The sequence below is a fragment of the Coccidioides immitis genome, assembly GCF_000149335.2.
Source record: "Coccidioides immitis RS genomic scaffold supercont3.3, whole genome shotgun sequence".
Classification (NCBI taxonomy): domain Eukaryota; kingdom Fungi; phylum Ascomycota; class Eurotiomycetes; order Onygenales; family Onygenaceae; genus Coccidioides; species Coccidioides immitis.
This window is the reverse complement of record NW_004504308.1, coordinates 3,510,785-3,535,315: the sequence shown is the minus strand read 5'-3', so window position 1 is coordinate 3,535,315 and position 24,531 is coordinate 3,510,785. Positions and strand designations below refer to the sequence as shown.

Genomic DNA, 24,531 nt, shown 5'->3' with positions numbered 1-24,531 from the left:
CATGACGGATTTTGCATGCCTTGCTAGATTTAAAAAAAAAAAAAAAAAGAAAAAAAAGAAAAGAAAAGAAAAGAAAAGAAAAGAAAAGAGAAGAAAAGATGTCCAGTAAACACCGGCCCCGCAAAGAAAAAAAAAAAAAAAAAAAAGGCAGAGAAGAAAGATTAATGAATAGATCGTCACAAAATATTTATAGGAAACTCGTTAGACTTTGTTTGTTTCGCCATCCTTTTGTTGCTCCCAGGTGGGTTGCTCGAACGAAGGCATGCCAATCCCTGGGGGACGGCGGGCGCAGGACAGTTTTCGATAGGAGTGACCGGAAGAATGCACCTATCGAATCGTAGTCAACCCGGCCAGCTTGCTCTCGCGGCCGTGATCCTTTATCCCTTTCTTGTTGAATATCTTCCAGAACCGTAGAGTTTCATCTCCCGCCCCCGTTACCACAGTCTGCCCGTCTGGACTCATTGCCAGATATAGCACACGGAACGTGTGGCCCGTCAACGATGCAATTTGTTCCATGCGAGGGTATTTCCAGACTACAATCTGGTTCTGGCTGTAGCCGTGCGTGCTGACGATCTCGTCGGAATTTTTAGACCAAGCCAGATTGCAAACCTGGCTGCCCGTGTCCACTTCTTTGATGAGACTCCCGGTGGCGGTGTTCCAGAACTTGATGGTTCGGTCCGCAGTGCCTCCACCTGAGGCGAGCAAGGAATGTTGATGGGGCGACCATGCGATAGCTTTGACGGCCGCCGTATGGTCGGAAAAGCGGTACAGCGGAGTTTCACTCAGCTTATCCCAGACTAGCAACTTGTTGTCGTTGCCACCCGATGCAAGTTGGCCGTCCTCGGTGTTCCATTTGAGGCCACAGATCTCCTGCTTATGGCCCGTCAATCGACGGAGATATTGGTCGGGAGAACGAACATCACGATGATAGATTATTCGGTCGCGAGAGCCAGAAGTAAGAATGTGATCGTTCCAGGCAAGGGCCCCTACCCGAAGGGTATGTCCAGTCATGGTTCGCAAGCGCCGGCAATTTTCCGCGTCCCAGATTTGAACAAAGCCTCTACCTGTTCCAATAGCGAGATGGGTTCCCTTACTTAAAGTCAGTGACCGGCAACGGCAGACCGTTACGGGATGCAAAGGGACGATCTTACTCTTTGGATCCAGCTAACGCTGGTAACGGTATCTTCGTTAAGTTGGCATAGTTTTGTAACATTGCCATTGACGGAGTCCCACATATAGACAGCAGACCCCAATCCCACTCCGAGAATGTTCGTACTTCCCCAGTCTACGAGATTGAGATAGAAGTCATCAGCCAAATCGGGAGCATCCAGGACTTTGAATGGCACCTTATTCACATATCTTGGCTGCTTCCGCAGACTTTGCAGTATTCGCTGGCTATCAAACCGTATTGGGGACAGGCTGTAGATATCGGAATGAGCGTTGAAATTGGAGCCGCTGTGGGGAGTTCGAGACGGTGTAGGGTTTCCAGACACCTTTCTCGGTGAAGAGTAGGAGAAGAGGTTTTTGCTCGGAGTCGAAGGCGTGATGCTTGCTGGAGGTAAGGATGAGGCAGCCTTATGTGATGGAGGGGTGTGCGAACGGGTAGGATCAAGGGAGTTGCTGGCTCGCTCGGGTGAGAGCGTGTGCAGGTCTGACTGTGGAACGGTGTCGCCGAAGAATTCATTGCGAAGGACTCGAGAATATGTTCGGTTTGCTTCCTCCGCTACAACAGGCTTGTCAGACAGAATACCTTCGTTCAAATTGCAGACAGCACCCTTACTCTTTTGGAAATGAATTTCCCCGTGTGGAGGTCTTCTCTTCCCCTTGGACGGCGTAGAAGGACAGCCATCTTCATGCAACAGGCTGTAGCTTGCTTGTAGGTCTTGTCCTTCACGGTTGGGAATAAACCTGGACAGGGAAAGGGTTAGTTTTGCCAACGAACAGAGGTACCTGAGGAGCCGCAAAAACATGGCGAGGATATTGTCCGACACATGGCCGCAATCATGCAAACCAATGTTCTTCACGGAGACATGTTCTAGAATGAATCCTACCACCCAAAAAAAAAAAAAATAAAATAAAATAAAAAAAAAAAAAGGCCCACCAGCAAGAACATACCTATCGCCGTATACCCTCTGTCGCTTCCGACACGGACTACTACCAGGAGTTCTTTCCCTTTGGCGGCCAACATTTTCAAAGTCCTGAAGCGCCTTTGCAAGAGCGCCTGCATTTATTGGCTCTGAGCCATGGCGAGAGCGGAATCGAACGGGTTCGGAGGCGGAATGTAAAGCGTTTGACTTTGTACGGCCCGTTGGAGGAGTGTTTGAACCAGGCGGGGAGACGAGGTTTCCTGGCATGGTAGAGCGGTCGGATTTAGCTCTCGAGTGCGCAGATCTTATGCGATCACGGTCTCCTCGCCTTTCCGCCATGATATTCTTCTCCCTGGTCGCAGGAAACTCTTTCTGTTTCTCTTGTCTTTTTCTTTTCTCTTTTTCCCCCCGAAACAACAAAGTCAGTGGTTGGAGGGAACGTGGTGTGAAGCTTGCTATAAATCGCGAAGGGGGGAAGAATGACGAATGCGACCTTAGGCACAGCGAGATACCGAAAGAGATGTCTAAGCGCAAAGATGGGATCTAGAGCGACAAGGAAGATGGGTGTTCGCGGGAAACAACGATATCGTCGTCGAGGTGGTGTCGCGCCCCCAGCAACGAAGAAAGACAGGGGTGTCTCGGAGAGGAAGTGATTCTGGGTTGCGTGGAATGAAGTGATAAAAGCATTGGCGTTGGAAGAGTCGCAAGGTCCATGAAGGGGGAATGAAGACGGGTCGTACCGGGACAATCACCGCGAGCGACCGGCCGTGCTGTCGTCTGGCTGTCGTCTGGCCGTCGCCGTCGACCTGCTGAGTTGCTCGTCCGCTTTCTGCTTGCTGCTGGAAATTCAAACAACCGCCAAGCCTGCACGCTAGACCTGGTTGGGACAGGCGTGGCGGCGATACTTTCTTCCGCGCGCTCCGTTCGTGTCCGCGCTAAACCGCTTTGGGCCGGTCTGTCAACAAAGCGTTTCTTGGCGTTTTCTGCAGGGTTGCAGCTTCGCGTGGCCGCCGATGAGCTGCTGGGGATCGTCTGACCCGGTGAGGGGGAAGCTGAGTCAGTCTGCTGTCCAAGATTCCATAGTTATCTATATCTAGGCGGTGGGCTGACAGGCCCCTCTCACCAATACTAAGTAGAAGCTCTGTACGGAGTACGGAGTATGTATGAAGCCAGGGATGATGACATAATATCACGTGTTGAGATGTAACCTCTGAATCGAATGCGGAGAAACCAGGAGGCGGATCGGCCACCGGCGACGAGGGGTCTGCTTGAGATTTATAAAAAGAGATCTGCCCGCTGGCAATCCTCTCGGATGAGACTAAACATCCTAGAATCATCGGTACTGTTCAATTGCCGCACGCTGCGGTTTTCGTGCCTCTTCACACACTCCCAATCCTCTCATTCTAACATCTCTCAGCTTGCAAGGACAAGCCAACTCTCCCAGACCGCAATCCGGACAGCAACCAATCAACCCTACAGGGCCCATTCGACGATGACTGACTTTAAGGAGAAGGCACTGGACTTTTGCTCCTTTGTCAATGCATCCCCCACACGTAATTACCCGCCGAAATAAACCCGACTAGACTCATCATGTCGATCGTCATGATCATGGACTCACTTGGATTATTCTAGCTTTCCACGCCGTTGCCTCTGCCCGCACGCGCCTCGTCGATGCTGGCTTCAAAGAGATCAAGGTAGGCACTGGTGTCTACTCCTCTGCTCGTGCTTGAGGTATGCTGACTTTCTGGGTGTAGGAAAAGGACGCTTGGTCGTCCGTCTGCAAGCCGGGCGGGAAATACTACCTGACTCGAAATGGCTCAACCATCATCGCCTTCGCCGTCGGCCGCAAATGGAAGGTTTGTGCCGGCTGAATTTCCTATATTTCTCTTAACCAAAGTCATGAAAGAGAGACAGCATTATTGATCGAAGCTCACTATTTGAAAACAGCCCGGCAATTCCATCGCCATGCTCGGTGCCCACACCGACTCTCCATGCTTACGAGTCAAGCCTGTTTCTAAGAAACGTGCCGAAGGATTCATTCAAATTGGTGTCGAGACCTATGGAGGCGGTCTTTGGCATACATGTCCGCAAACCCTTCTCCAGAATTTTGGAAACGTAGAGAACTGAACCTAACTGAATTCTGGCTGTAGGGTTTGATCGTGACCTAGGAATTGCTGGCCGTGTAATGGCCAGGAACAATGATGGCTCTATCTCTGCCAGACTTCTCCGCATTGATCGTCCAAGTAGGCCTCTTTGCCCTAGGCGCCCATTGCTCTCTTCTGTTGGTAACAAGTTATAGTTCTCCGAATACCTACTCTCGCGATTCACTTTGAACGCCAGGAGACATTCTCTTTCAATAAAGAGACTCAGCTCTTCCCGATTGCCGGTTTGGTGGAGGCTGAGCTGTCCAGAGTTGGCGGCGACCACGCCTCAACGGAGCCGTCTAAGAGTGAAGACAAGACAGATGACGCCCCAACTGCACCTCTAAAAGTCATAACCGAACGTCACCACCCATACCTTATTGAGCTCATGGCATCTGAACTTGCACTCAAACCTGACGATATCGTTGACTTTGAGATCCTCCTCTACGACACCCAAAAGGCCTGTCTCGGTGGCCTCCTTGACGAGTTTATCTTCTCGGCGAGACTTGACAATCTCAATATGTCCTACTGTGCTACCATGGGCTTTATCGAATCTCTGTCCAACTCTTCCGCTCTCGACAATGAGACCTCGATCCGCCTGGTCGCTCTGTTTGACCACGAGGAAATCGGCAGCAAAACCGCCCAAGGTGCAGATTCGAACGCCCTGCCAGCGATCCTGCGCCGTCTTGCCGTCCTGCCCTCTTCGGGAAAGGAAGACACGTCTACCGCCTACGAGCAATCTCTATCGACTTCTTTCCTTCTTTCCGCCGACATGTCCCATTCCGTGAACCCCAACTACGCATTCAAATACGAACCGGATCACAAGCCCGAGATGAACAAGGGACCCGTGATCAAAATCAACGCGAACGCTCGCTACGCTACGAACTCTCCAGGAATCGTTCTCGTGCAAGAAGCCGCCCGCCTAGCCAAGAGCGGTAGCGACACCGCCAATACCGTCGGCGTGCCACTCCAGCTCTTTGTTGTGCGCAACGACTCGTTGTGCGGAAGTACCATTGGCCCAATGCTGTCGGCCGCATTGGGAACTCGGACCGTGGACTTGGGTAATGCACAGCTGAGCATGCATAGTATTCGAGAGACCGGGGGAACAAAGGATGTGGGCTATGCCGTGCGTTTGTTCAAGAGCTTTTTTGAGAATTTCTCGCAGTTATCGCAGAGAATCTTCGTCGATTGAGATCCAGGCCCATATATAAGGCCTCTCTACTCCGTACATGGAGGTATGAGCAGTTCCGGGTCTGATGTACTCCGTATTCTGTATACGACATAGATATATAGCTTTGATAATACCAAGCCGGAAAAGCGAATATCTTGAATCACTTCACCCTGTGAAAAATAGTATATAGGCACGAGATAGCAGTACATGTGCGGCCCATTTGGGCTGCTTTAAGATAGTATCTGGAGAAGTGCCTTGATCGTAACTGATCCCCAGTAACTCCCTTATTCTGCGGAATTTGGTCTGTGATAGCCCCTGGTTAAGTGTTTCTTGGCACAGGACAAGCTTCAGGGGCTAAACTCTAATTCCAACATCGTCAAGTTGTTTGGAAACCCTCCGTGCGCCCCTTTTCGCAGACACTAGCGATGTTCTGCTCTAATATCCTCGTGCAACTATGCGTGAGTTAGCAAGGACCCGCAAAGACCACGTAGGGAGTACCCCGTAGCCACACATGAAATGTCCCCCATCCTTGGGACGAGTTCCCGTGAGAGTGCTCAATGAGCATCTTTCACTCGAATGTCACAACTTAGAAGTCGAAAGCAGTTCGCCAAAGGTTGAGTATGCTTGAGGATACCTAGAGTTATCATTCCTATATGTCCCATTGACGTCCAGCTGATCTACTGCATCATCAACATATGTATGTAGTCGAAGCCAAGCTTTCCGAGCACCTTTTAGCATATAGTAACTACTACGTGCTCCAACATTGACGATGAAAGATAACAACAAGAGTCATGGCGAATTCGATTACGCCTTTTCATCAATATGCTGCACTTCTGTCTTCTCTCCCGCCTCTTCCATCTCACCACGCATAAGCTTATGCTCCAATCTAGCCCTCTCCTCTCCAATCTCCGCAAACGTCTTCCCTTCCATCTTCATCCTCTCAAGCTGCCGCGCCGCCTCTGCTTCCTCGTCTCTCTCTTCCTGTGACATCTCCGGCCCCAAAATTATAAACACAAAAATGAACACGAACACCGCGCCCATGAAGATTCCCATCACTTTCCCGTAATCAAACCGCTTCTTCCCACCTAGTCCGTCTTCAAGTGGGAATCGCTCGCCGATAATAGCCTGGATCGTAGCTGATGCGGAAGAACCAAGATTACCAAGCTGATAGGTTAGACCGACGAGAAGGCCACGGAGAGCCGGGGGTGAAAGCTCAGACAGATATATGGGAATAGGTCCCCAAACACCTCCGACAAAGAATTGTTGGAAGAAGCTGGCGGCCATCAAAGAACTGGGTTCCCGAGGGAAAATATATGCTGGAATAATCGCGCCACCGAAGACGCAGCAGATCAACATGGTGAGGCGGCGGCCGAGCACTGTGCTTACGTACCCGATAACCGGGCCGGAGAGGAGAGCTGCGATCGGGCCGAGACATGCGATTACAGTGACAGGCGTTGGGCCGAGCCCGACTTGCTCCTTGAGGAATGTAGGGTAGAAGTCTTGGCTGCCGTGCGAGCAGGAGTTGAAACCGACCATGATCACAACGAGGTAGATGAGGAGAACCCAGTTCTCCTTGATGCCCTTGCCGGCGTCTTGAAGGAAGGCACGTAAGCCGGAGGCTTTGGCCGATGTCCTTCCCTCCTCGGCTTGGATCTTCAGACGAGCTTCACGCTCCGCCTTCATGGCCTCAAAATGATGGGTCTCGGGAAGATAGTAGCGGAAAATCATAATAGGAATGGGGGGGACAGATCCGAACCAGAATAGACTTCGCCATGAGTGTGAAGTGGTGGGAACTAGGGCCCGGTAGAATATCGCTGCGAGGAGATAGCCGAGGGCATAGCCTTCTTCAAACAATCCCGAGAGGATACCACGCGCGTCGTAAGGTAGATCTTCCATTGCCGTAGCAGCCGCAGGACCAAACAACCCTAAGCGAAATAGATTAGGGACACTCCATAATCAAACAAACGAGTAAAGGTTCACAAGGGTTACTTACCACCCATGGCTATTCCATAAAGCGAACGGACAGCCAAGAATTGGGTCAAGTTTGTAGTAAAGGCTGATCCTAGTTCGAGGACCACAAACAATCCCAGGTTTATGATCATGGGCCACTTTCTTCCGTACCGATCTGAGAATATTCCAAAGATGAGAGCGCCGACCGACCGAAGCATGAGAGTAACAGTCACCCCCTGGTAAACCCGTAGGTGTGAGTATTCCACACGTAAAATGAATATGGCACATTGTCAAAAACTCACCCATGAGACGTCCGCGTTAGACACACCGAAATCAGTAGCGATCTCAGTAAGACACATTGTAACTGTGAAAAAGTCGAATGCGTCCCAGGTCCACCCCAAAAAGCCCACGGTGAACATGAGCCATTGATGTCTGTTCACTTCGCGCATAATATGCCATGGATTGGTCAATTTCGTCTTGCATGACAGTTAGCAAAGGACCGAGGGACTGCCAGGCTTTCAAAGCCTCTACACATAGGAAAGAGCATCTACCCTAGGTGGCTTGAGACTCGAGATTCGAGTCGCAAAGTAGCGCTTTATCTGGCTGGGGGAGTAGAACCACCCCGCTGCCATATGATTTCTCATGTTGGCGGCGAGATTAAAACTGATCCAACTGACACAGAAGGCAAGCAAACATTGAGGGTCAAGCAGACCTGGAATTTGTAGACGGTATGGATCAGGAAACAACTGACAGGGTCCGATCAAGTGCGGCGACACTCATAAATTATAGATTTCCGGTTGAGGTAGAGTTCGGCTGCAGCGAGGCGGGATATGCCCCCTCCATTTCCACGTTTCTGGTACTAGAGGTAGCAGTATACTCCAGCATGAACCACGAAAATGGGGGTTGGGTGCCCCGAAGCACAAAGCGCAGCAATCAGAGTTTGGAGTTCGCTATCTCTGGGGAAATGGCCATCTCAGCGGGGTTGAAAGCAGAGCTGGAAGCTTCGATAGCCAATAGCTAGCAAATACCAGATAATCTCGGTAATTGCTGATGATCACAGCATTACTCTCGCCATCGGCGAAGGCGATGGTAGCCAGTCATGTTCAAGCATTAGCACCGGCCGTTGACCACGAGTTGACCAGGAATCTTCTCGCCAGTAACGCTCTAACGAAGTGAACCATGACCCTGGATCTGCGCGATGAGAAAACATGCTGATTACTCGGACAAGACGGTATCTCAATGGACGGACTTTAGCCTCCGACGTCGCAATTCATTTTGCGGAGGTATCTTAGCATGGGGTAAAGCTAGTTCTCGAAGGTTGATCAATCCGGGGGTTTCAATTCCAAGTCCGGCCCAAATAGCGGGATGTGGGACGGAGAGCGTCGCCATACCACACCATATTTTGTGGGGTCAACGTGCTTTTCACGAGGGGACGCCGCAAAGCAGGTTTGCGGAGATGTGGAGTCAACTAGCGATATGGACTCAAGCTTCGAGCGGACTCATAAGCGGAATTTGATGCGCTGTGGCTGGAAGCTTGGTCCAGCTCCAACATCTGCGAGCCAGGACAATTGTGCAAGAGTCCTTGGCAACAATCCTCCAGAGGATGTTGAAAGCAGCCATATCTCACAAAAATAGAAACGACGTCGAAGCCAAGGTGAAAATAACGGGCCCGTCAAGTAGGGCAAATGATTACCCTGCGAAGGAAATACGATCAGACCCAAAGCCAAAGCCATATCCATTTAATATCAAGGTCGAATACTCCGTAGATGCTTTGGCATGATCTGCATTGTCGAGACCGGCCATCAGTGAACTCTCCGCTGCCAAGGTTCGGAGTTGAGACATTATAATCACCCCGTATCTGGATCGCGTTTTGGAAGGATGCCCAACCATCCATGCGACCACCAACTAGCGGACCAAACTGGGTACGTGGTTAGAGAGGGTCACGATGCCCAACCCGATAGGTAGTTGATACTCTGTTGTTGTCTGTTGCGATCGGAATCACGTACGAGCAGCGGAAACCACGGCGGACCTCGGCAAAACCCTCTACCCGTAACTATGTTTGATAGCCCGTCAAATATTACAAACAGCGCAAACAGACTTCTTGGCTCGTCGGGCCGGAAAATAGAATGTTCCAGGCTGACCCCACGCTGAGGCTGAGGCGGGGAGTTTGCGTTCAGCTGGCGGATGGTACGGTGACAGCGACGTTGATGGTGATGGCGGCCGCCATGTTCTGCTGATGTTTAATTTTGCCATCTTGTACAGTTTAGCTCGAGCTTGTTTGACAGATTCATAGAAAGAAATTCTTTATTGCGCTTGGATTCGCAACCAACATGGCGCCGAAATACCTCACCGGCGACAGCCAGGCGATCAAGGACTTTATCGACAAGTTTGATGTGAGTTTCTTGTCTTAACCTCATTGCAGCCTGTGCATCCTCTCGCTCTTTATGCGCACTTGCTAACTGGCCGGTTTAGGTCTTTCTTTTTGACTGCGATGGTCGGTAATCCTCTGCGTAACGCGGCTTAGACAATGACAAGTCACCTACTTCTTGTCGGTGTAAGCGCAATGCTGACATTATCAGGGACATATATACAGGAGTATTATGGTCTGGTGATATTGTCTTCAAGGGAACCGTCGAGACCCTAGAAATGTTGAGGAGCAAAGGTACGGCTTGTACTATGTACATATGCGCTAATCGCCCACGATCGACGGTAGGACATTGCTAATCAAAATCTTCGTAGGAAAGCAGGTTGTTTTTGTTACCAACAATAGTACCAAATCGCGACTTGATTACAAGAAGAAACTAGACAAATTGGGCGTTCCTGCTACTCATGTATGAATGCGAAAACCCCGTCCATCCATATACAAACGTCAGCTCATCCATAACTACAGGAAGAGATCTTTTCTTCGTCCTACAGCGCCGCTGTTTATATTTCTCGAATCCTGAACCTACCCCCCAACAAACGGAAAGTCTTCGCCATTGGGGAAACCGGTATCGAACAGGAACTCCAGGCGGAAAACATTCAGTACATCGGCGCCACAGATCCCGCTTACCGCCGTGACATCACTCCTGAAGACTACAGCAAAATCGCCGCCGGCGACTCTTCTCTTCTGGACCCAGAGGTCGGCGTTGTCCTCGTCGGGCTAGACTTTCATATCAATTACCTCAAAATCTCCCTCGCATATCACTACATCCGGCGCGGCGCGATTTTTCTAGCCACCAACATCGACAGCACGCTTCCAAATGCGGGAAGCCTGTTCCCTGGTGCAGGCACAATTAGCGCTCCCCTGATCCGCATGCTGGGTGGCATCGAGCCGACATCCCTGGGTAAGCCGAGTCCCGAGATGATGATGGCGGTTGAGGGGAAGTTTAAATTCGATCGACGTCGAGCATGCATGGTGGGTGATCGGTTGGACACCGATATCAGATTTGGAATCGAGGGGGGACTAGGTGGAACTCTGGGGGTTTTGACTGGTGTTTGTTCCAAGGCCGACTTTGAAACTGCGACTCTGCCGCCAATGGCGTATGTGGATACGCTAGGAGATTTGCTTAACGGAACAGCATAGGCGGTCTCTGCTATGCAATTCTGGGGTTCATTCCTACCTATTCATTACATCCATGCATATGTTTTGGATGAGACCATATCCTACTCGATTGATTCTATGGATACATATGTACATATGGTGTGAGACCTGATGTTTCATGGTTCCCCGTTCATTATAGAGCTTTGCTAGATATAGAAATGATTTCTATGGCAATAAAAGATAAATATAGATTCCGTCATCCGTCCGAAATACGAGAAGATGTCGAAAGCCGGAAGAGCATTGTGGGAATGCCCTTCGGAAGGGAGATTATATCTAGGCACCGGCGTATCCAGAGGATACGGGGGTTTGGTCCTCTCAAGCATATTTGCTTTCAATTATTTTGGCTATCAAGAAATACCGCTCATCATAATGTACACGTGGGAACCTGTCTCTAACTAGTTCCAATAGTAACATACGAATGTAGTCTCCAGAGACCCTGCATCGTATAAATAGTTTTATCACCCGAAGGCCTAAACAGCACAGCGTCTTTTGTGAAGAATTCATGGTGATCTCGAAGCTCCTGCAAATTCTCTTCCGAGAGGAGCCTTGGAAGATAGAAGATAGGGATCTGGGTCCCCTGAAGCGGGAGCTTTACAAGCTCTGGTATAGATGGGCTACCATCGAGCGTGCTGCCCTCTGGCTGAGGTTTGAGCAGCAGGACGGCACCGCATTTTATATTCTTCAAGTTCCCCAGTGATTTCAGTCCATTTTCCAGGTTGTCTATCAGCGTGGATTTGGGATCAATCTCCAGCACACTCCACCGGTGGTCTTTTCCAACGATGCAGCTGACTTTAAGCCCCCTAACAACATTTTTTCTCATATGGGTCAGCACAAATTCTGGTAGATCTTCCCGCCAAATGACGCTATCATTCTCTTTCTTAGTGAGGAACCCATTGGGATATTTCCATCTATATGGTAGCAGAGAGCGAGTGGCATGTGTATTTGCCCCTTTCGCTATTCGGGAGAGCAGTGCGGGATTATTCGCTATACGAATCACCGGGAGACGCTGAGGTCTGCTTTTCCGTCGTGGAGGCTCTGTTGAGTCTTGTAGCTCTTCCGACGGCCCGGCTTCCTCTTGTTCCTGGCTTTTCTCTCCCTCCTCACTTTCATGCGCTCTCCGTTCGGGGCCTAATGCCATGCTCCGAATCTCATCCCCCAATAGCCGCACCGGCATCATCCACGGTGATCCGGACTGTGGATGTTCTACGAGCCCATAATCGCCAAGGAAGTCTTTGGGAACCCGTGCTTGTGTCGCGGCGCACATGCGCAACGGGCTTGCCAGTGCCCGGGCCCATGGGTTGCGTTTCAAGACATCAAAGTCTGTTTTGCGGGGGATTTTCTCGTGGAGCTTTGTGCGGGCAGCTTTACGGAGGAGGACGGGGGATTGGACAACTGTTGTCTGGAGCGAGGGCGGACGTTCAAAGTTTTCGGGAGAGACGGTGTTTGGTGAGCTGTTGCAACTAAGGGAAGCGGACTTATTCGTAAAGTCATTTTTTATTTCGTCAGATTCGCGGTCTGCAGGGAGATCGGGGTTCTCGCCCGTGTTTGCTTGGGCCGCTGTGGATTGGAATCTCCGGCGACGGGGTTGGAATGGGTCAACTGAGCACGCGGAAAGCCTGTAAAGTAAGGCGCGTAGAGGAGACGGGCCGGACAAAGGGAATGCCACAGGGCATCTTGTCGTCATTGCTCTTCAGAGGCTATTGTTCCTCATCGGAATGGAAATCGCGGGTTGAATGGCAATTGAGCGACGCTAATTTTGGCGCTTCATCATATCGTAGCCAGTTACAAGTGGACCGCTACTCCGTAAAGCTTCTTCGACCTTTATCCGCTATCAACACAACCACTGCGTCTCATTCAGCACTGAACCGGTGTTAATTGCACAATTGATCTGACTGCCTTGCACGGAATAAGCATAGCGGGTTCTGCAGAACCCAATACACGCCCATCCATGAACTCCTCCCGGCTTTTCTCGCTGGCGGCTCGCCATGTCTTCCGCTCTCCGGTCCGCAGCTATTCCAGCGCGTCCAACTTTATTCCCCCGCGCGGATGGACGCCAACACCGTTTGTAACTGAGACACTGGTATGCTTTGACGCGCCTCGGTTATGTACTTTTGGGCGGGCATGATATTAAGCTAATTGATCAGGGAGGTGCCTGGCACACATGTACGCGTTCCGTCCATTCAAAACAGCATTGATCGATTGAGCGTGCGGCTGGGCTGACGTTTAGGTATTGAGAAGACGATATATTCTCCAGATTATTAAAGGCAAGAGATATACTCTTTTCTAGACAGCTGAACCATTGCTCATGTGTGATTACTATAGGAGCGCATAGTATGCCTCAATGGCGAAGTCGACGAGACAGTTTCGGCCTCCATAGTAGCCCAACTTCTCTTTCTCGAAGCAGATAATCCAGAAAAGCAAATCAGTCTCTACATAAACTCCCCTGGAGGCTCAGTCACAGCCGGTACGCTCTCCATCACGAATGTCTAGCCGCTTGTTGGCGCACCGCTAATCTCCATCTCAATCTTCCTATAGGACTCGCCATCTACGACACGATGACCTACATCCAGTCTCCCGTGAGCACAATCTGCATCGGTCAAGCGGCCTCGATGGGTTCTCTCCTCCTCTGTGGCGGCGAGCCGGGAAAGCGCTTCTGTCTCCCGCACTCCTCGGTCATGGTCCACCAGCCGTCGGGAGGCTACTTTGGACAAGCGACAGATATTGCGATCCACGCCAAGGAAATCTTGCGAGTCCGTAAACAATTGAATGAGATCTATAGGAGACATCTGACCAAGGACATGTCCCTTGAGGAGATCGAGAAGTTGATGGAGAGAGATTACTTTATGGGCGCAAAGGAGGCGTTGGATATGGGAATTGTAGATGGGATTATGGATCGCAGAATGAAACCGAAGGAAGAAGGTCCGAGCTGATTTAGTGAATATCTGCGATAAGGCTTTCAAGGTGTTTATTATGGGCGTTTGATGGTTATGACGACTAAGGCTCTCCCCTATACCTCTGGAATCTATTATCTGTACTCTTATGAAATAGAATGAATAAATGCATTAAAATGGCGAAAAGGTGCCCAGCAACCGTCTCCAGTGATATTTATACATCATGGCGTTAGCTACTCCGTATTCTATTACATGGAACCCGGTAACGCCCAGCCTCATGGTACCTCGGGGGTGGATATATGCAACCCGTTTAAATATCATACGTCGTTAAAAAGGGGTATGTTTCAAGACTTATCGTACAGAAAAAGAAAAGAAAAAGCCTGCTTAAAAGCCTGCACCAAAATGAGCCCCGAACCGTCGTCGAAAATAAACGCGGGGGGAAATGCTTGTCGACGAGCCGGAGGATTCAGCGGGTGTACTAGTCCTTGTATTGCGCCGCCATTGATCGCGAAAGGTTTTGTAGATGTCCAATTCCATAATCACCGAATCCCCCGTAAGGAATTCATCGCGAGGATGCATGGAGTTATCGAAGTGATCCGCTGCGCCGGGAGTGGCATCAGATAACAGACGGTGCCGCTCGTGATCCCTTTCTTCATTTCTTTCATCGTGAATATTATTTTGCGCATCTGAGGGTTGCAAATTTTGCAGCTCAATGCCATCAGCGCCTGGCGCCTCAGTCTCCCTAGAACGACGTACACCGCGCTCTTCCGAGTCGATATCCTGGGAGGCACGCGAGTCGGACGTAGGCGAGTGACTCCCCGATGCAGAATTAGACGATTCACGGGGCGAGGTGGCCTTGACCTTTTCCTTTTCCAATATGACCCCCATCATAATAATTTGCAGGATCATAACTAGGATGTCCATGACGATCAGACGAACTTTTGAAATCGGGCCCTTCTGTCCGATAAAATCAATGAAGAGTCCTCCGTGGAGGTAGCCCCGTGAGACTTCGCCGGCAATAGGCGCGGCGGATATGCAATGAAGGAACATGCAGAGCAGATTGCTGGTGAGAATAGCTCCGATGTAGGGCTGATTTTCAGGAGGCTCGAAGGTAGGTTTGGGAGTGAGATAACCGAATTGGATGACTGCCCGGATGGCGAAGTGGAAGATAGAGCAGCTGAATGTTCGCACGAAAGACAATTTCATCAGCAAAAATGCATAAAGAGCATGGCATGCTTCAATGTGCGCTTGATATGTGGCTTACTCCATGTAATACAGCGAAGAGAGCTGGCAGTATATCAGGAGATCGAAGTCATGCAGGAGGCGATTGAGGAGAACGGTTTTCGCCTTTGACCGGATATCCTTTCTGGAGTCCAGCAGCTGCGACGACATCTGGTGTTCGTCATCATTGTCGTGCGAAAAATTGGAGATGTCAGCGATGTGTTCCGCATCTCGGAGTGCATCTGGGGTTGTCATAGAGCAGACATTGGGCCTTCGCGGAGATAGGATAGGCGGGAGGCAAGCAACCGGCTGGTCAAGCAGCCAGTTATTTAGCGTGGTGGATGGAGATGGAGGATGAAGAGACCGCTGCTTTTCAGTCACAGGTGATGCCCAATTTTGAATTTAGTTAACTATGCCAGTAGCTATCATCCAAGTGCCAGTCTACCTCTTTTTCTCTCCAGCTTGCTTGCCTCCGCAGCGATGACCAGCCAAGTTGCCCGGCTGCTGAGTCATCCCGCAGCCTCCTCCGGCCTCACCATCCAAGCAGCTCATCCGGGCCATCAACTCAGCTTTTTCGAGTTCTTCGAGTTCTTCGTCGGCTTCCTCTTCACGCCCTTCATCATCCTCATCATCGTCACCTACTTCTTCTTCTTCTTCAAGTTCCAAGTCTCCTGCGTCATATGCCCCTTCATGACCTTCTGTTGTCAACTCTAGCTCTTCTTCTACGTCTTCATACGTAAACTTCGCTCAAGCGAATGGTTTTCCTTCCTTGCCAATCCGCGCAGCGAACTCGACTTCGCTGCTCTCCGCTTTTACCTTGTGTCCAATTTGAACCTGCAACACCTTATTCTTCTGCCTGCTGCTTCTTTTGATATAATCCGAAAAGTCCAATTGGATCGTACCGAGAATCTGGACCCCTGATATCAAAGTAAGCTTGCGATCTCAATACCCTACACTGGTGACAGCGTACCCTCAGTAACAGTCCCTGGTGGATCTTTCTCTTTGCATTGATAAAGCGTGAGCTAGCCGCTTAAACTACCTTTATTGCTCAGCGGAATATACCCCTCCAGCCATTTAAACTTCTTCGGTACTATCTGGCCCTGTTGAGTCCTGTCAGCTAGCCCACCCCAGGCTCTGCTCGATCGCCTTTAATGAGGTGTTCACAATACCGGTTTGATATGCCATGCCAAATTGCCTCTGGTTCTCTTTTCATAGATCGGACACTCGAACGTCTCGAGTCCATCGTCTTCTCCGGGCACAAACTTCCTGTGCTGGGAGATACCATAACTCCAGCGACATACGTGGTTTTTGTTACCATCGCCTTACGCTTCATTCTAGACAAAGCCGCACCCCTGGCTATTGCCGACCAGGACTGAGACGGTACTATTACGACTGCCTTGTCTCCAAGCTCCGATTTGCAGAATTGCTGGATCCTCTTGAAAACATGTACGTTTCCACCAAGGCCACCACAAAGCACTACGGCCTGTTTGTCTCGCGCAAACTTGTCACTGAAATGATTCTTCTCAAAATGAGCGGAACGATCGCTTACCTGGACTGGATTCTGGTTTTGCTTTTTCAACTGCGAAATTTGTTGTGATATCTTGTCAATCGAGGGTTTGATTACTTGATCAAACATCGCTATAATCTCCTCGCTTTTATAAATCTATGTTAGTCACTTCACTTATTATACGTGCTGCGGGATACAAAATCCCGTACCTCGTCAGTGTTATGGTTCCCGTCTCGGCGTCATACCCACTCCCGCTCTCTCTATTCATCCAAAGAAGAAGTCGGTAGTGGCAGCCTGGTTCACGCTTGAGCCTGCAATTTATGTCCTCGAATTCTTTCATGAAATCGCTTCCTTGACTGATACTTTTCGCTGATTTTCCGAGAAAATCATTTCCGTACTTTTCCCCCATGAGCTTGTGGAGCTCGCGATCGATTGTGGTTCCACCACACATTGCGCCTACTCCAGCCATTAGTTCGCGATGGAGAATATTCATGTTTAACCTTACTGGTACCAGCACAGGCTTCAGTCACTCTAAGTGGACTCCTGGATTTGATTTCATAAGTGATGAGGTCCTGGCCCCCTCTTATTTTGTGTTCCCAATATCCCAGTGTAAGAGATATCCTTACCACAGTTCCCCCGCCCATATCAACAACCATTACATTTTTCTTGCTCTAGGCGACACGTTTGTTAGCATGCCCCATTTATAAAATTTACTATTCAAATTAGACCGTTATCGCACCTAGAACAGTGGCCTGACATGCTTCTTATCCAGGTAACATTCGAATGCTAACAGGGCTGCAGCTTCTGGCTCGTCAATAAACGAGATTTTGTCCTTAAGCCGGGACCTAAAACCGGCGCTTTCAGCTGCCTTTTTCAAATTTCCCGTATATTCTTTTCCGTATTCGGCCGGGGCCGAAAACACAAAGTCGACGGGGGTGGTTTCGATTATGCCTGAATATTCCTTGTTGACAGCATTCATGATGTGGGCGTGTAGATGTTTGAGGAATTCCTTACACAGGGACTGGGGCGTGTGTCCATCCGGGATGCGCATCAAACCCTTGCCGACCGCTTGTTGCAATAATGGATCATCTTTAGGGGTCGCACATAGCTTTGGCGCCATGCCAATTTTAAACCACGCTGAGGAGGACATTCCAGTCTTTACTTCTGCGCCCCACAGTGTTTCTCGGTTGCCATGATCACCCGCAACGGCAATGATAGTAGGGACCTTCTCCCGGTAGTCCCATGTTCCTGGCGAATTCATAAGCTGGGCCACCGTACTTGGTGACTCTGCGGAGAATACATGGCTCACTCCTTATCTTCTGTCAGTGAACATTTTCTAATATCAAAATGACGGTTAGCGTTACTAGTGTATGTCGTGCCGAAATCGATAGTAACAATTAATTGATCTTCTGAGACGGTCTTCTTGACTCGTCTACTTTTAATACTAGGAGGATTTTCCTCTATTGTTCACATTAGCCTACCCATTTTCCAGTTTACCTTTACGCATACTTTGCCTTTTGCGACTTTCTGCTTTTTCGCTCCCTTCTTTGGTGTTGACGTTGGCTTGCGCCGCTTTGTGCCAGCGACAAGATATCAACTGCAGAACGCACCAATCATGTTCCTTTGGATTGGACAAACCCTCAGTCTGCTCCACGGAGATGAAGCGGATAGTCTTCATTGCAACCACCAGGTGACTGCCCGCGGAAGCAGTACTATCTAGACATAGCTTCCCTTTTTTAGACAGCCCAGCGAAGCTCCTTTTAAGGGATACTGAATGTTCAAAGCAGCAAAACATTCGAAAGGCGGAGCTTGATCGAATTTTTTGGACAGCAGGGTGTATTACTTCGATGCTTTGGAAGCAACAGGCTTACTTCACATGTCTTTCTGGGGGCTCATATGAGCTTGTTAAAAATGGGTTCCAGAACAGATCAGCTCTGATGAAACCAGAGCATGCCATGAAAATTTACCCAGCAAATGCCTCATGGAAAAATGCGATTTCTTGTGTTATTACTCCAGCCATCGTCACATAGCATGATGTTAACATACCAAACGGAGGGTACAGTGTGTGGTGTCAAGCGGTGGTATGGGTTCAGGGATCAGAGCATATCCAAAATAATTCTAACGGTAATTTCTCTACAAAGGTAAGATTGTCCTCTAAAGTCCACAGTTTGAATAGAGACATTGCTTTCTAATGGACTATACAGGGGATGACCAGTTCTTTGAAGACTCTACCCGCGGATACTCCCCAGGCCCTAGCTGAAGCTACATCAGGGGGCTCGCCGAGTGATAAGGTTGCGGAGAGTTCTGTTGACGACGAGGCCATCAAGTCTGAACAAGCCAAGACTCTGCAGAAGCATGCGTTGGACACACCAAACGGTACATAGAAGGTTACCATTGCAGTACCGGGGATTCAAGCCCCCAATGCCTCGCAAAACGAGTTGAAGGTACATCCTTCGACACCCGATTCAGGCCCCCACCAAAGCGAATGCAAAAAACTGATCGATGATCCCTCAGACTCAACGACCGAGACGCAGTAAGTCAAGGAAAGTACCTAGAGTCGAAGTGGATATCTAACCTGAGCGGCCTTTTTGGGTTCCAGCTATCTGAATCGGAGGTAGCAATAAGCGTTCTCAAAGCTAAGTAAATCCCAATCGACTGGGAGGAGGATATAACATATTTGGCGTTTCCGATCCATGGGCAGACTACATGCTATCATTTATCCCAAGGTAAAGATAGTTTATGCGCTGAAGTCAAGCGACTTGCGCGTTCCATATGGACTTCTATTATCAACTTGGTGACATTTATTTTACATTGGGCAGATGGAATGACATTTAGATATTGGGACTGATAGCTAGCTCCTTTCCTTTTTTTTTTTTTTTTTTTTTTTCCCCCTTTATGTCATCGTCAGACTGTCTATTGAATCATATTAGTCTTCGAGAGTGCAGATAACCCGGGAATGCTGCTGGATTCGGACGATATGGATGGACGAACATTTACCATTATTCTTCCTTCATTTCACTCCGATTTATGCATTCTATGGCTATTGTAGAAGTGTATTTACCTTCCTTTTCATCCGGAGATCCTTACCACACGACCATGGAGTGCCATAATCACGGTAGCTATGCAATCGAGAGAAAGTCTCCATACATAGTATCACTCATTTTCAATCTAACGAAAACAAAGGACAAGAAAACTCGAATGGAAAGCCGTATTGGATCATTTATGAGTAGCTACCTAGCACCTGGGTATCTGATAATAACCATAAGCCTACGGCTCCGTAAGCTACCTTATCGCTTGCTTCAGGTACTCACTATACCCACCAGAGTCCCAGGACCACCTGCTAACAAAAGATCTTAGTCGAACCATCTCATACATCTAGTCAGTCATACTGTAAGGCGACTCTTCCGTGCCACGGCGCCTTGCTTCTGATGAAAACGCAGTAGTCCTTTCAAATGTTCCCTCGATATCGAATGCTGACTACCTGTAGCAGCAAGATACAAGCTGCAGCAATGATAAAGGTTTGCTGGATGGTATGTACTCCCCTGGCAAGCTGCACATTGAGCTTACGAATAGCATTTTTCACGGATACAAACGACACCCTCTCCACCCAGGGGTTGATAGCATTGGGATTCAAAAGTGAGCCGTACCATGGCGGAATCCAGCGAGTTAGTGCCGTGGGGGGGATTTCATAACGGGTATTTTCATCTCTTAACCGAATTCGAACTTCATGATCGGCCTAATATCGCAGAGATCCTCAAAGCCAAGTCAAGTATAGATAGTTGTTCATCTGCACCATCGATAAGACGCTTATCGTACTCGGAGAATACCAGAACAATATCGTTCTTCTGAATGTCAGGTATTGACTCGTTGAAAACAATTGCTTGGTACATCTTTGCAAAGTGAGTTAGTTGAAATTTAGGATTGGTCCAAGGGGAAAATTAGGGAGCTTTACCTGTGAGAGCATCTGGCCGGCACTCCAGCCATCAGCCACAATATCAGTAACGACTCTTGCAACTCCTTCGTACACCGAGCCGCCTTTCTTTGGCTGCATGGCGTCTATTAACCGATTCACTACCTTGTCCGGGACAACACCCGCGATCTCCTCAACCGTTTGCACCGTAATGACGCCTGATTGATCGGCATCAGTCATGACTTCATCGCCACTTTCATCTTTCCCGCTCTTCCCCGATAACCCAGATCCAACTAGCCTTGCCGCACTCTGCATATATGTAATCGCTCTTCTCAAATCTCCTTCACTACACCGAATCAGTGCATCAACCACGCCATTGTCGAGCCTTAATTTTTCCGTCTTGGCAATCTCTTCCAATCGAGTTCCTGCTGCGGAACCATCTAACGACTTAAACCGAAATTTACTACATCGACTCGCCAGAGGGTCAATTATCCTTGTGACATAATTGCACACGAGACAAAAGCGCGTGATCCTCGAAAATCTCTCCATTGTGCGTCGCAGTGCAGACTGCGCATCTTGCGTCATACTATCTGCTTCGTCCAAGATGATAATCTTAAATGGCGGACATGGATATTGTTTTCTATACTCCGAATCGTGCGCAGGGGGATGTGAGAGTTGAATGCGGGCGAAATCCTTGATTTTCTCGCGGACTATATTGATACCTCGCTCATCGGAGGCGTTTAGTTCGAGGATGCGTGAGCGGTAGAGTTTGGGGCCGAAAAGGGACTTGGCGAGGGCGAGAATGGTAGAAGTTTTTCCCGTACCGGGAGGGCCGTAGAAGAGCATATGTGGGAGCTATACTCGCATGAATATATCAGCATATACTGCTCAAACCAAGCGCTGCAGGAACCCTACGTTTGAAGCCTGGAGCGTCCGCTGTAGGACTGTGACGGTATGATCTTGAGCAGCTACATCATCAAGCGTCTTCGGCCGACTAGGAAGCAAGTCAGATTCTCGGTCTCAGTTCTCTGCAGTGAGGTTGGAACGTACTATTTCTCCACCCAAGGCTGAAGTTTTGACTTGTCTGCTTCGTCCGCGGTGGATTTTGACTTGGAGGCGGTAGCATTGGCAGCAGCAGCAGCGCGGGCTTTGTTGCTAAAGAAATTGGCCGCCATGATTATGGGAATTCTTGAGGTTGGAGCAATTGTGGTTGGAATGAAAAGCACAGCCAGCATATCCGTTGTCTTCTCAGCTCGATAGAGTCGCGAAACGAAGGTCGACGCGTCCGTCACGTGTTGTTATCGCGAACTCAATTAGCCCTGACATGCCACCCATCTGGGTATTTCAGTCAATCAGGACTCAGGGGTCGGTACAAAGAATGGCACCTCAGGACGGAATATTTTTAGCGGGATAGTCATTACATTGCGTATTTCGTTAATTTAATATGATAGTTTATAGCTCATCTTTCTTTGATGCTTTGTCAATATTCTCTTCCCACATCCTTTTCTTCGGATTTCGTGGCATTTCCTCCTGACGTTTCCTCTCTTCCGGGGAGATGTCATCAACATTTGTGCCGCCGCTCTGTCGGTGTTGATCTTCTTCCTTTTCTCTTTCGCTCACCATTTTCACTATTTCCTCTGATATACTTTCGGACTCCGTTGCCGGTATCGCCGATGCAGTTTGACTGCTCTCCGAAGAATCAGCTTCGGCAAGCGTCCTCGCAGAAGGAATAACCGTTGCCATTGATGTGGCCGATAATACAGAAGTTACTGAATGTCTTACACTAGTGACACTCTTCTGCGCCCCTCCAGATAAGCCCACCAAACCAAAGATCGCGAGCATTGACCTGTAAATCATTTTCAGGGGTAACCACAACAACCACCAAAGCGGACCATAAAATATTCGTCGAAACAAAAGCCATATTATAGTTCCGAGCAGTATATAGAATGCAGTTTCTAGGTACCAGGTATCCGATTTTTGCGAACGGAGAAGAGAGCTCACCAGCGAGCGCGACGAAGCGAGGAGGGTATCAAGGTTACTATATGATTCCGACAGGGAGTTCAAAGCTGCTGTCGATTGCTCTAGTTCAAATTCACGTCAGCTAAATATTCTTCACCGCAAGCCTTGACCTGAGTGCGATTACCTAATGTCTGCTGTGCAAACTGGCTTCTCGATAGCTCTGACTGCATGAGCTGATGTGTACGCCTTAACGCAGCAGTGACATCATTCGAAGCGTCGACCACCAAATCGTCATGTGTGAGTTTTGGAGAAGCCTTTCTTTGCGGCATGCCGTCCTCGCCGATGCCGGAGAATAACAATTGTCGTTCCTTCTGCTTAGCTATATCTGCATTGCGTTTGGCGTGTATTTGCGCTTTTCGAAATTGTGTTCGAACACTATGTAGGCAGTTGAACGTCAGCAAATAATCGGAACAGATGCACCCTGTGCTTCGCGCAATCGTAAATCATTTGGAATAATAAACGAATCCGGATCTCCGCACCTTTTAATATTAACTTCTAACTTTCTCGCCATGATCACTATTCTTTCTCTCTCCGCTTCTTTATCTTCGTTGTCCCGCCTCCTGCCACTGCCCGCTTCTAGCTGATCAATCTCAACTCCCAGTAGCTCCATTTCATCTTCCATCTCCTTGAGTCGGAGATGGATCTCTGTACCGAGCTCAACGCGCGCTTCATCGCCTTGTCCTGGAGTAGCGGACCAGTTCTGTAATCGTTGGATCAAAGGGATGGTTTGCTTATTCGTGACCGAGAGAGCTGTGAGACGTTGCTGGAGGCCGGAAGCCATGATGCAGATTTAGGACGGGGTGTTTGGGCTGTCCAGCGTTTATATTTTCGGGAGAGAAATCAAGAACACCATATTTAGAGGATGCCAAAGTAAATTTTGATGCCTGATAACACTGTGTCCACTGGACGCTGTCCAAGGAGCGTCCTCGTCGTCGATGTTGCCGGTTGACAAGCTGGCTGCAGGCATGTTTGACAGAGTTGCAAACACCGGCACGCCGAACTGCTCTCTGATGTCAAAGTTTATTCACACTTGCCTAGACAATTGAGCTTCGCAACAACCGACTTCTCTCACGCTCTTTCGATCGCAGCTTAACGAGTGCGTTGCGCTTCGTTTCGACTGTGCCATTTACCTCCGCAATAGCCACGGTTTTCTCTCCAGCCCGCTCCGTAGCGAACCATTTTTATCACTGGAGACCAGACTCGAAATCAGCGGGCTTCCGAGGTCCTTCAATTGCCAGCGACTTACACCCTAAAGCTCCCGCACTAGGTATAAAAATCAATCTCAATCATTCTACTCTCAAACAAGCCCGCTAACCGCCATCCCTTTAGCTCCGCTCTCCTCCACGCGCCGTCCCACGCTCCGTTCCAAGTCACAATGTCTCTCCCTCTCTCCACCATCTCCTCCTTCCGCACCTCCTTCTCTCCCTTCTCCCCACTCTCCAAACCCTGCCGACTCGTTCTCTCCCTTCTCCAGACACCCACAACTACCCCAGCCTCCAGCGCCTCACACATCAAGATCTCCGTCACAAGGTTACCCCGAAACAGCCCGCAGCTCCCAGAGATGACCATCGGATTCCGTAACGGAAAGGAGCTGAAGTTCGAGGTGGGCAAAAATAAAATGGCGATCGGCGATATATTGGAAGAGTTAGGACGTGTGGGCAGAGTGATTGAGAGAGAGGAGAGTTTGAAAGGCTGATCAACTTGCTCCTTTTTTCCTTTTTTTTTGGTTCTAGAAGATTTGCTGAGAAGAGTGTACCTGTTGGAATATTGAGGATATACGCGTAATCTGTACAATATGGAAAGATAGAGAGGTATTTTGTAAAAGAGAGATGAATCATGACCCAATTGGAATTTCCTTCTGGTGGTAGTAAAATGAGTCCGCTCGTAAACCCGAACTCTAGCCCGGTAAAACTCTTTGTCCAATTGTCCTCCTTTTCTTTTTGCGGTAGTCATCTTCACCGAAAAGAGCCGTAAAACACTTTCCATGAGTATGCCGGATACCTATGTGACTTCGGGTCTGCGATGGATGAGGCATGCAGTATTGCTACGAT

The 24,531-nt window shown here is 49.2% G+C and overlaps 15 protein-coding genes across 15 annotated transcripts; 7 read left to right on the top strand and 8 right to left on the bottom strand.

The window, feature by feature from the left end:
• Positions 1-327: 327 nt before the first annotated feature.
• Positions 328-2,426, bottom strand: CIMG_07612 (cell cycle regulatory protein; the record flags this gene model as incomplete). The annotated part of the gene is made up of 3 exons (XM_001240448.2): positions 328-1,089; positions 1,152-1,908; positions 2,116-2,426. The coding sequence occupies 3 exons, from the start codon at positions 2,424-2,426 to the stop codon at positions 328-330; spliced, it is 1,830 nt and encodes a 609-aa protein (XP_001240449.2).
• Positions 2,427-2,566: 140 nt separating this feature from the next.
• CIMG_11986 (uncharacterized protein) lies at positions 2,567-3,123 on the top strand (the record flags this gene model as incomplete). The annotated part of the gene is made up of 2 exons (XM_012358525.1): positions 2,567-2,736; positions 2,817-3,123. The coding sequence occupies 2 exons, from the start codon at positions 2,567-2,569 to the stop codon at positions 3,121-3,123; spliced, it is 477 nt and encodes a 158-aa protein (XP_012213948.1).
• Positions 3,124-3,356: 233 nt separating this feature from the next.
• CIMG_07614 (aspartyl aminopeptidase) lies at positions 3,357-5,640 on the top strand. Its single transcript, XM_001240450.2, has 6 exons — positions 3,357-3,640; positions 3,720-3,781; positions 3,842-3,943; positions 4,035-4,170; positions 4,238-4,330; positions 4,387-5,640. The coding sequence occupies exons 1-6, from the start codon at positions 3,580-3,582 to the stop codon at positions 5,418-5,420; spliced, it is 1,488 nt and encodes a 495-aa protein (XP_001240451.1). The 5' UTR covers positions 3,357-3,579; the 3' UTR covers positions 5,421-5,640.
• Positions 5,641-6,023: 383 nt separating this feature from the next.
• Positions 6,024-7,993, bottom strand: CIMG_07615 (sialate:H+ symporter (SHS) family MFS transporter; the record flags this gene model as incomplete). Its single annotated transcript, XM_012358512.1, has 4 exons — positions 6,024-7,324; positions 7,393-7,585; positions 7,652-7,825; positions 7,901-7,993. The coding sequence occupies 4 exons, from the start codon at positions 7,991-7,993 to the stop codon at positions 6,204-6,206; spliced, it is 1,581 nt and encodes a 526-aa protein (XP_012213935.1). The 3' UTR covers positions 6,024-6,203.
• A 459-nt stretch (positions 7,994-8,452) lies between these two features.
• On the bottom strand, positions 8,453-8,738 carry CIMG_13323 (uncharacterized protein; the record flags this gene model as incomplete). The annotated part of the gene is made up of 2 exons (XM_004445126.1): positions 8,453-8,534; positions 8,599-8,738. The coding sequence occupies 2 exons, from the start codon at positions 8,736-8,738 to the stop codon at positions 8,453-8,455; spliced, it is 222 nt and encodes a 73-aa protein (XP_004445183.1).
• Positions 8,739-9,542: 804 nt separating this feature from the next.
• CIMG_07616 (phosphoglycolate/pyridoxal phosphate phosphatase) lies at positions 9,543-11,131 on the top strand. The gene is made up of 5 exons (XM_001240452.2): positions 9,543-9,742; positions 9,822-9,843; positions 9,943-10,011; positions 10,089-10,180; positions 10,240-11,131. The coding sequence occupies exons 1-5, from the start codon at positions 9,680-9,682 to the stop codon at positions 10,912-10,914; spliced, it is 921 nt and encodes a 306-aa protein (XP_001240453.1). The 5' UTR covers positions 9,543-9,679; the 3' UTR covers positions 10,915-11,131.
• Positions 11,132-11,245: 114 nt separating this feature from the next.
• CIMG_07617 (uncharacterized protein) lies at positions 11,246-12,616 on the bottom strand (the record flags this gene model as incomplete). Its single annotated transcript, XM_001240453.2, has 1 exon — positions 11,246-12,616. One exon carries the CDS (start codon positions 12,614-12,616, stop codon positions 11,324-11,326), a length of 1,293 nt encoding a protein of 430 aa, XP_001240454.1. The 3' UTR covers positions 11,246-11,323.
• Positions 12,617-12,804: 188 nt separating this feature from the next.
• On the top strand, positions 12,805-14,009 carry CIMG_07618 (ATP-dependent Clp endopeptidase, proteolytic subunit ClpP). Its single transcript, XM_001240454.2, has 5 exons — positions 12,805-13,012; positions 13,077-13,095; positions 13,171-13,196; positions 13,255-13,396; positions 13,468-14,009. The coding sequence occupies exons 1-5, from the start codon at positions 12,881-12,883 to the stop codon at positions 13,860-13,862; spliced, it is 714 nt and encodes a 237-aa protein (XP_001240455.1). The 5' UTR covers positions 12,805-12,880; the 3' UTR covers positions 13,863-14,009.
• CIMG_07619 (uncharacterized protein) lies at positions 13,978-15,475 on the bottom strand. Its single transcript, XM_001240455.2, has 2 exons — positions 15,088-15,475; positions 13,978-15,000 (listed from the first exon to the last, which is right to left on the bottom strand). The coding sequence occupies exons 1-2, from the start codon at positions 15,297-15,299 to the stop codon at positions 14,208-14,210; spliced, it is 1,005 nt and encodes a 334-aa protein (XP_001240456.2). The 5' UTR covers positions 15,300-15,475; the 3' UTR covers positions 13,978-14,207.
• A 10-nt stretch (positions 15,476-15,485) lies between these two features.
• Positions 15,486-18,229, bottom strand: CIMG_07620 (uncharacterized protein; the record flags this gene model as incomplete). Its single annotated transcript, XM_001240456.2, has 10 exons — positions 15,486-15,785; positions 15,861-15,961; positions 16,015-16,044; positions 16,084-16,154; positions 16,214-16,696; positions 16,761-17,007; positions 17,057-17,222; positions 17,309-17,862; positions 17,916-18,011; positions 18,061-18,229. 10 exons carry the CDS (start codon positions 18,227-18,229, stop codon positions 15,486-15,488), a joined length of 2,217 nt encoding a protein of 738 aa, XP_001240457.2.
• A 356-nt stretch (positions 18,230-18,585) lies between these two features.
• CIMG_07621 (uncharacterized protein) lies at positions 18,586-18,935 on the top strand (the record flags this gene model as incomplete). Its single annotated transcript, XM_001240457.2, has 2 exons — positions 18,586-18,675; positions 18,756-18,935. 2 exons carry the CDS (start codon positions 18,586-18,588, stop codon positions 18,933-18,935), a joined length of 270 nt encoding a protein of 89 aa, XP_001240458.2.
• Positions 18,936-19,587: 652 nt separating this feature from the next.
• CIMG_07622 (uncharacterized protein) lies at positions 19,588-19,994 on the top strand (the record flags this gene model as incomplete). The annotated part of the gene is made up of 2 exons (XM_001240458.1): positions 19,588-19,828; positions 19,909-19,994. The coding sequence occupies 2 exons, from the start codon at positions 19,588-19,590 to the stop codon at positions 19,992-19,994; spliced, it is 327 nt and encodes a 108-aa protein (XP_001240459.1).
• Positions 19,758-21,634, bottom strand: CIMG_07623 (DNA replication factor C subunit Rfc2). Its single transcript, XM_001240459.2, has 2 exons — positions 20,504-21,634; positions 19,758-20,441 (listed from the first exon to the last, which is right to left on the bottom strand). The coding sequence occupies exons 1-2, from the start codon at positions 21,305-21,307 to the stop codon at positions 20,277-20,279; spliced, it is 969 nt and encodes a 322-aa protein (XP_001240460.2). The 5' UTR covers positions 21,308-21,634; the 3' UTR covers positions 19,758-20,276.
• Positions 21,635-21,913: 279 nt separating this feature from the next.
• CIMG_07624 (protein transport membrane glycoprotein Sec20) lies at positions 21,914-23,376 on the bottom strand (the record flags this gene model as incomplete). The annotated part of the gene is made up of 3 exons (XM_001240460.2): positions 22,960-23,376; positions 22,605-22,855; positions 21,914-22,542 (listed from the first exon to the last, which is right to left on the bottom strand). Exons 1-3 carry the CDS (start codon positions 23,259-23,261, stop codon positions 21,914-21,916), a joined length of 1,182 nt encoding a protein of 393 aa, XP_001240461.1. The 5' UTR covers positions 23,262-23,376.
• A 164-nt stretch (positions 23,377-23,540) lies between these two features.
• CIMG_07625 (uncharacterized protein) lies at positions 23,541-24,314 on the top strand. The gene is made up of 2 exons (XM_001240461.2): positions 23,541-23,747; positions 23,810-24,314. The coding sequence occupies exon 2, from the start codon at positions 23,856-23,858 to the stop codon at positions 24,174-24,176; it is 321 nt and encodes a 106-aa protein (XP_001240462.1). The 5' UTR covers positions 23,541-23,747; positions 23,810-23,855; the 3' UTR covers positions 24,177-24,314.
• Positions 24,315-24,531: the final 217 nt, after the last annotated feature.

What these genes read in the sequence shown, in the direction of transcription:
- CIMG_07618 (XM_001240454.2), top strand. Translation starts at nt 12,881, where the DNA reads ATGAACTCCTCCCGGCTTTTCTCGCTGGCGGCTCGCCATGTCTTCCGC. An exon ending in TATTCTCCAGATTATTAAAG is followed by an intron (nt 13,197 to 13,254) that starts GCAAGAGATATA and finishes TGATTACTATAG; the next exon opens with GAGCGCATAGTATGCCTCAA. An exon ending in TGGAGGCTCAGTCACAGCCG is followed by an intron (nt 13,397 to 13,467) that starts GTACGCTCTCCA and finishes ATCTTCCTATAG; the next exon opens with GACTCGCCATCTACGACACG.
- CIMG_07619 (XM_001240455.2), bottom strand. Translation starts at nt 15,299, where the DNA reads ATGACAACCCCAGATGCACTCCGAGATGCGGAACACATCGCTGACATC. An exon ending in TCTTCGCTGTATTACATGGA is followed by an intron (nt 15,001 to 15,087) that starts GTAAGCCACATA and finishes GCGAACATTCAG; the next exon opens with CTGCTCTATCTTCCACTTCG.
- CIMG_07623 (XM_001240459.2), bottom strand. Translation starts at nt 21,307, where the DNA reads ATGCTCTTCTACGGCCCTCCCGGTACGGGAAAAACTTCTACCATTCTC. An exon ending in CCGGCCAGATGCTCTCACAG is followed by an intron (nt 20,442 to 20,503) that starts GTAAAGCTCCCT and finishes CACTTTGCAAAG; the next exon opens with ATGTACCAAGCAATTGTTTT.
- CIMG_07614 (XM_001240450.2), top strand. Translation starts at nt 3,580, where the DNA reads ATGACTGACTTTAAGGAGAAGGCACTGGACTTTTGCTCCTTTGTCAAT. An exon ending in TGTCAATGCATCCCCCACAC is followed by an intron (nt 3,641 to 3,719) that starts GTAATTACCCGC and finishes GGATTATTCTAG; the next exon opens with CTTTCCACGCCGTTGCCTCT. An exon ending in CTGGCTTCAAAGAGATCAAG is followed by an intron (nt 3,782 to 3,841) that starts GTAGGCACTGGT and finishes TTCTGGGTGTAG; the next exon opens with GAAAAGGACGCTTGGTCGTC.
- CIMG_07616 (XM_001240452.2), top strand. Translation starts at nt 9,680, where the DNA reads ATGGCGCCGAAATACCTCACCGGCGACAGCCAGGCGATCAAGGACTTT. An exon ending in ACTTTATCGACAAGTTTGAT is followed by an intron (nt 9,743 to 9,821) that starts GTGAGTTTCTTG and finishes TGGCCGGTTTAG; the next exon opens with GTCTTTCTTTTTGACTGCGA. An exon ending in TGGGCGTTCCTGCTACTCAT is followed by an intron (nt 10,181 to 10,239) that starts GTATGAATGCGA and finishes CCATAACTACAG; the next exon opens with GAAGAGATCTTTTCTTCGTC.
- CIMG_07625 (XM_001240461.2), top strand. Translation starts at nt 23,856, where the DNA reads ATGTCTCTCCCTCTCTCCACCATCTCCTCCTTCCGCACCTCCTTCTCT.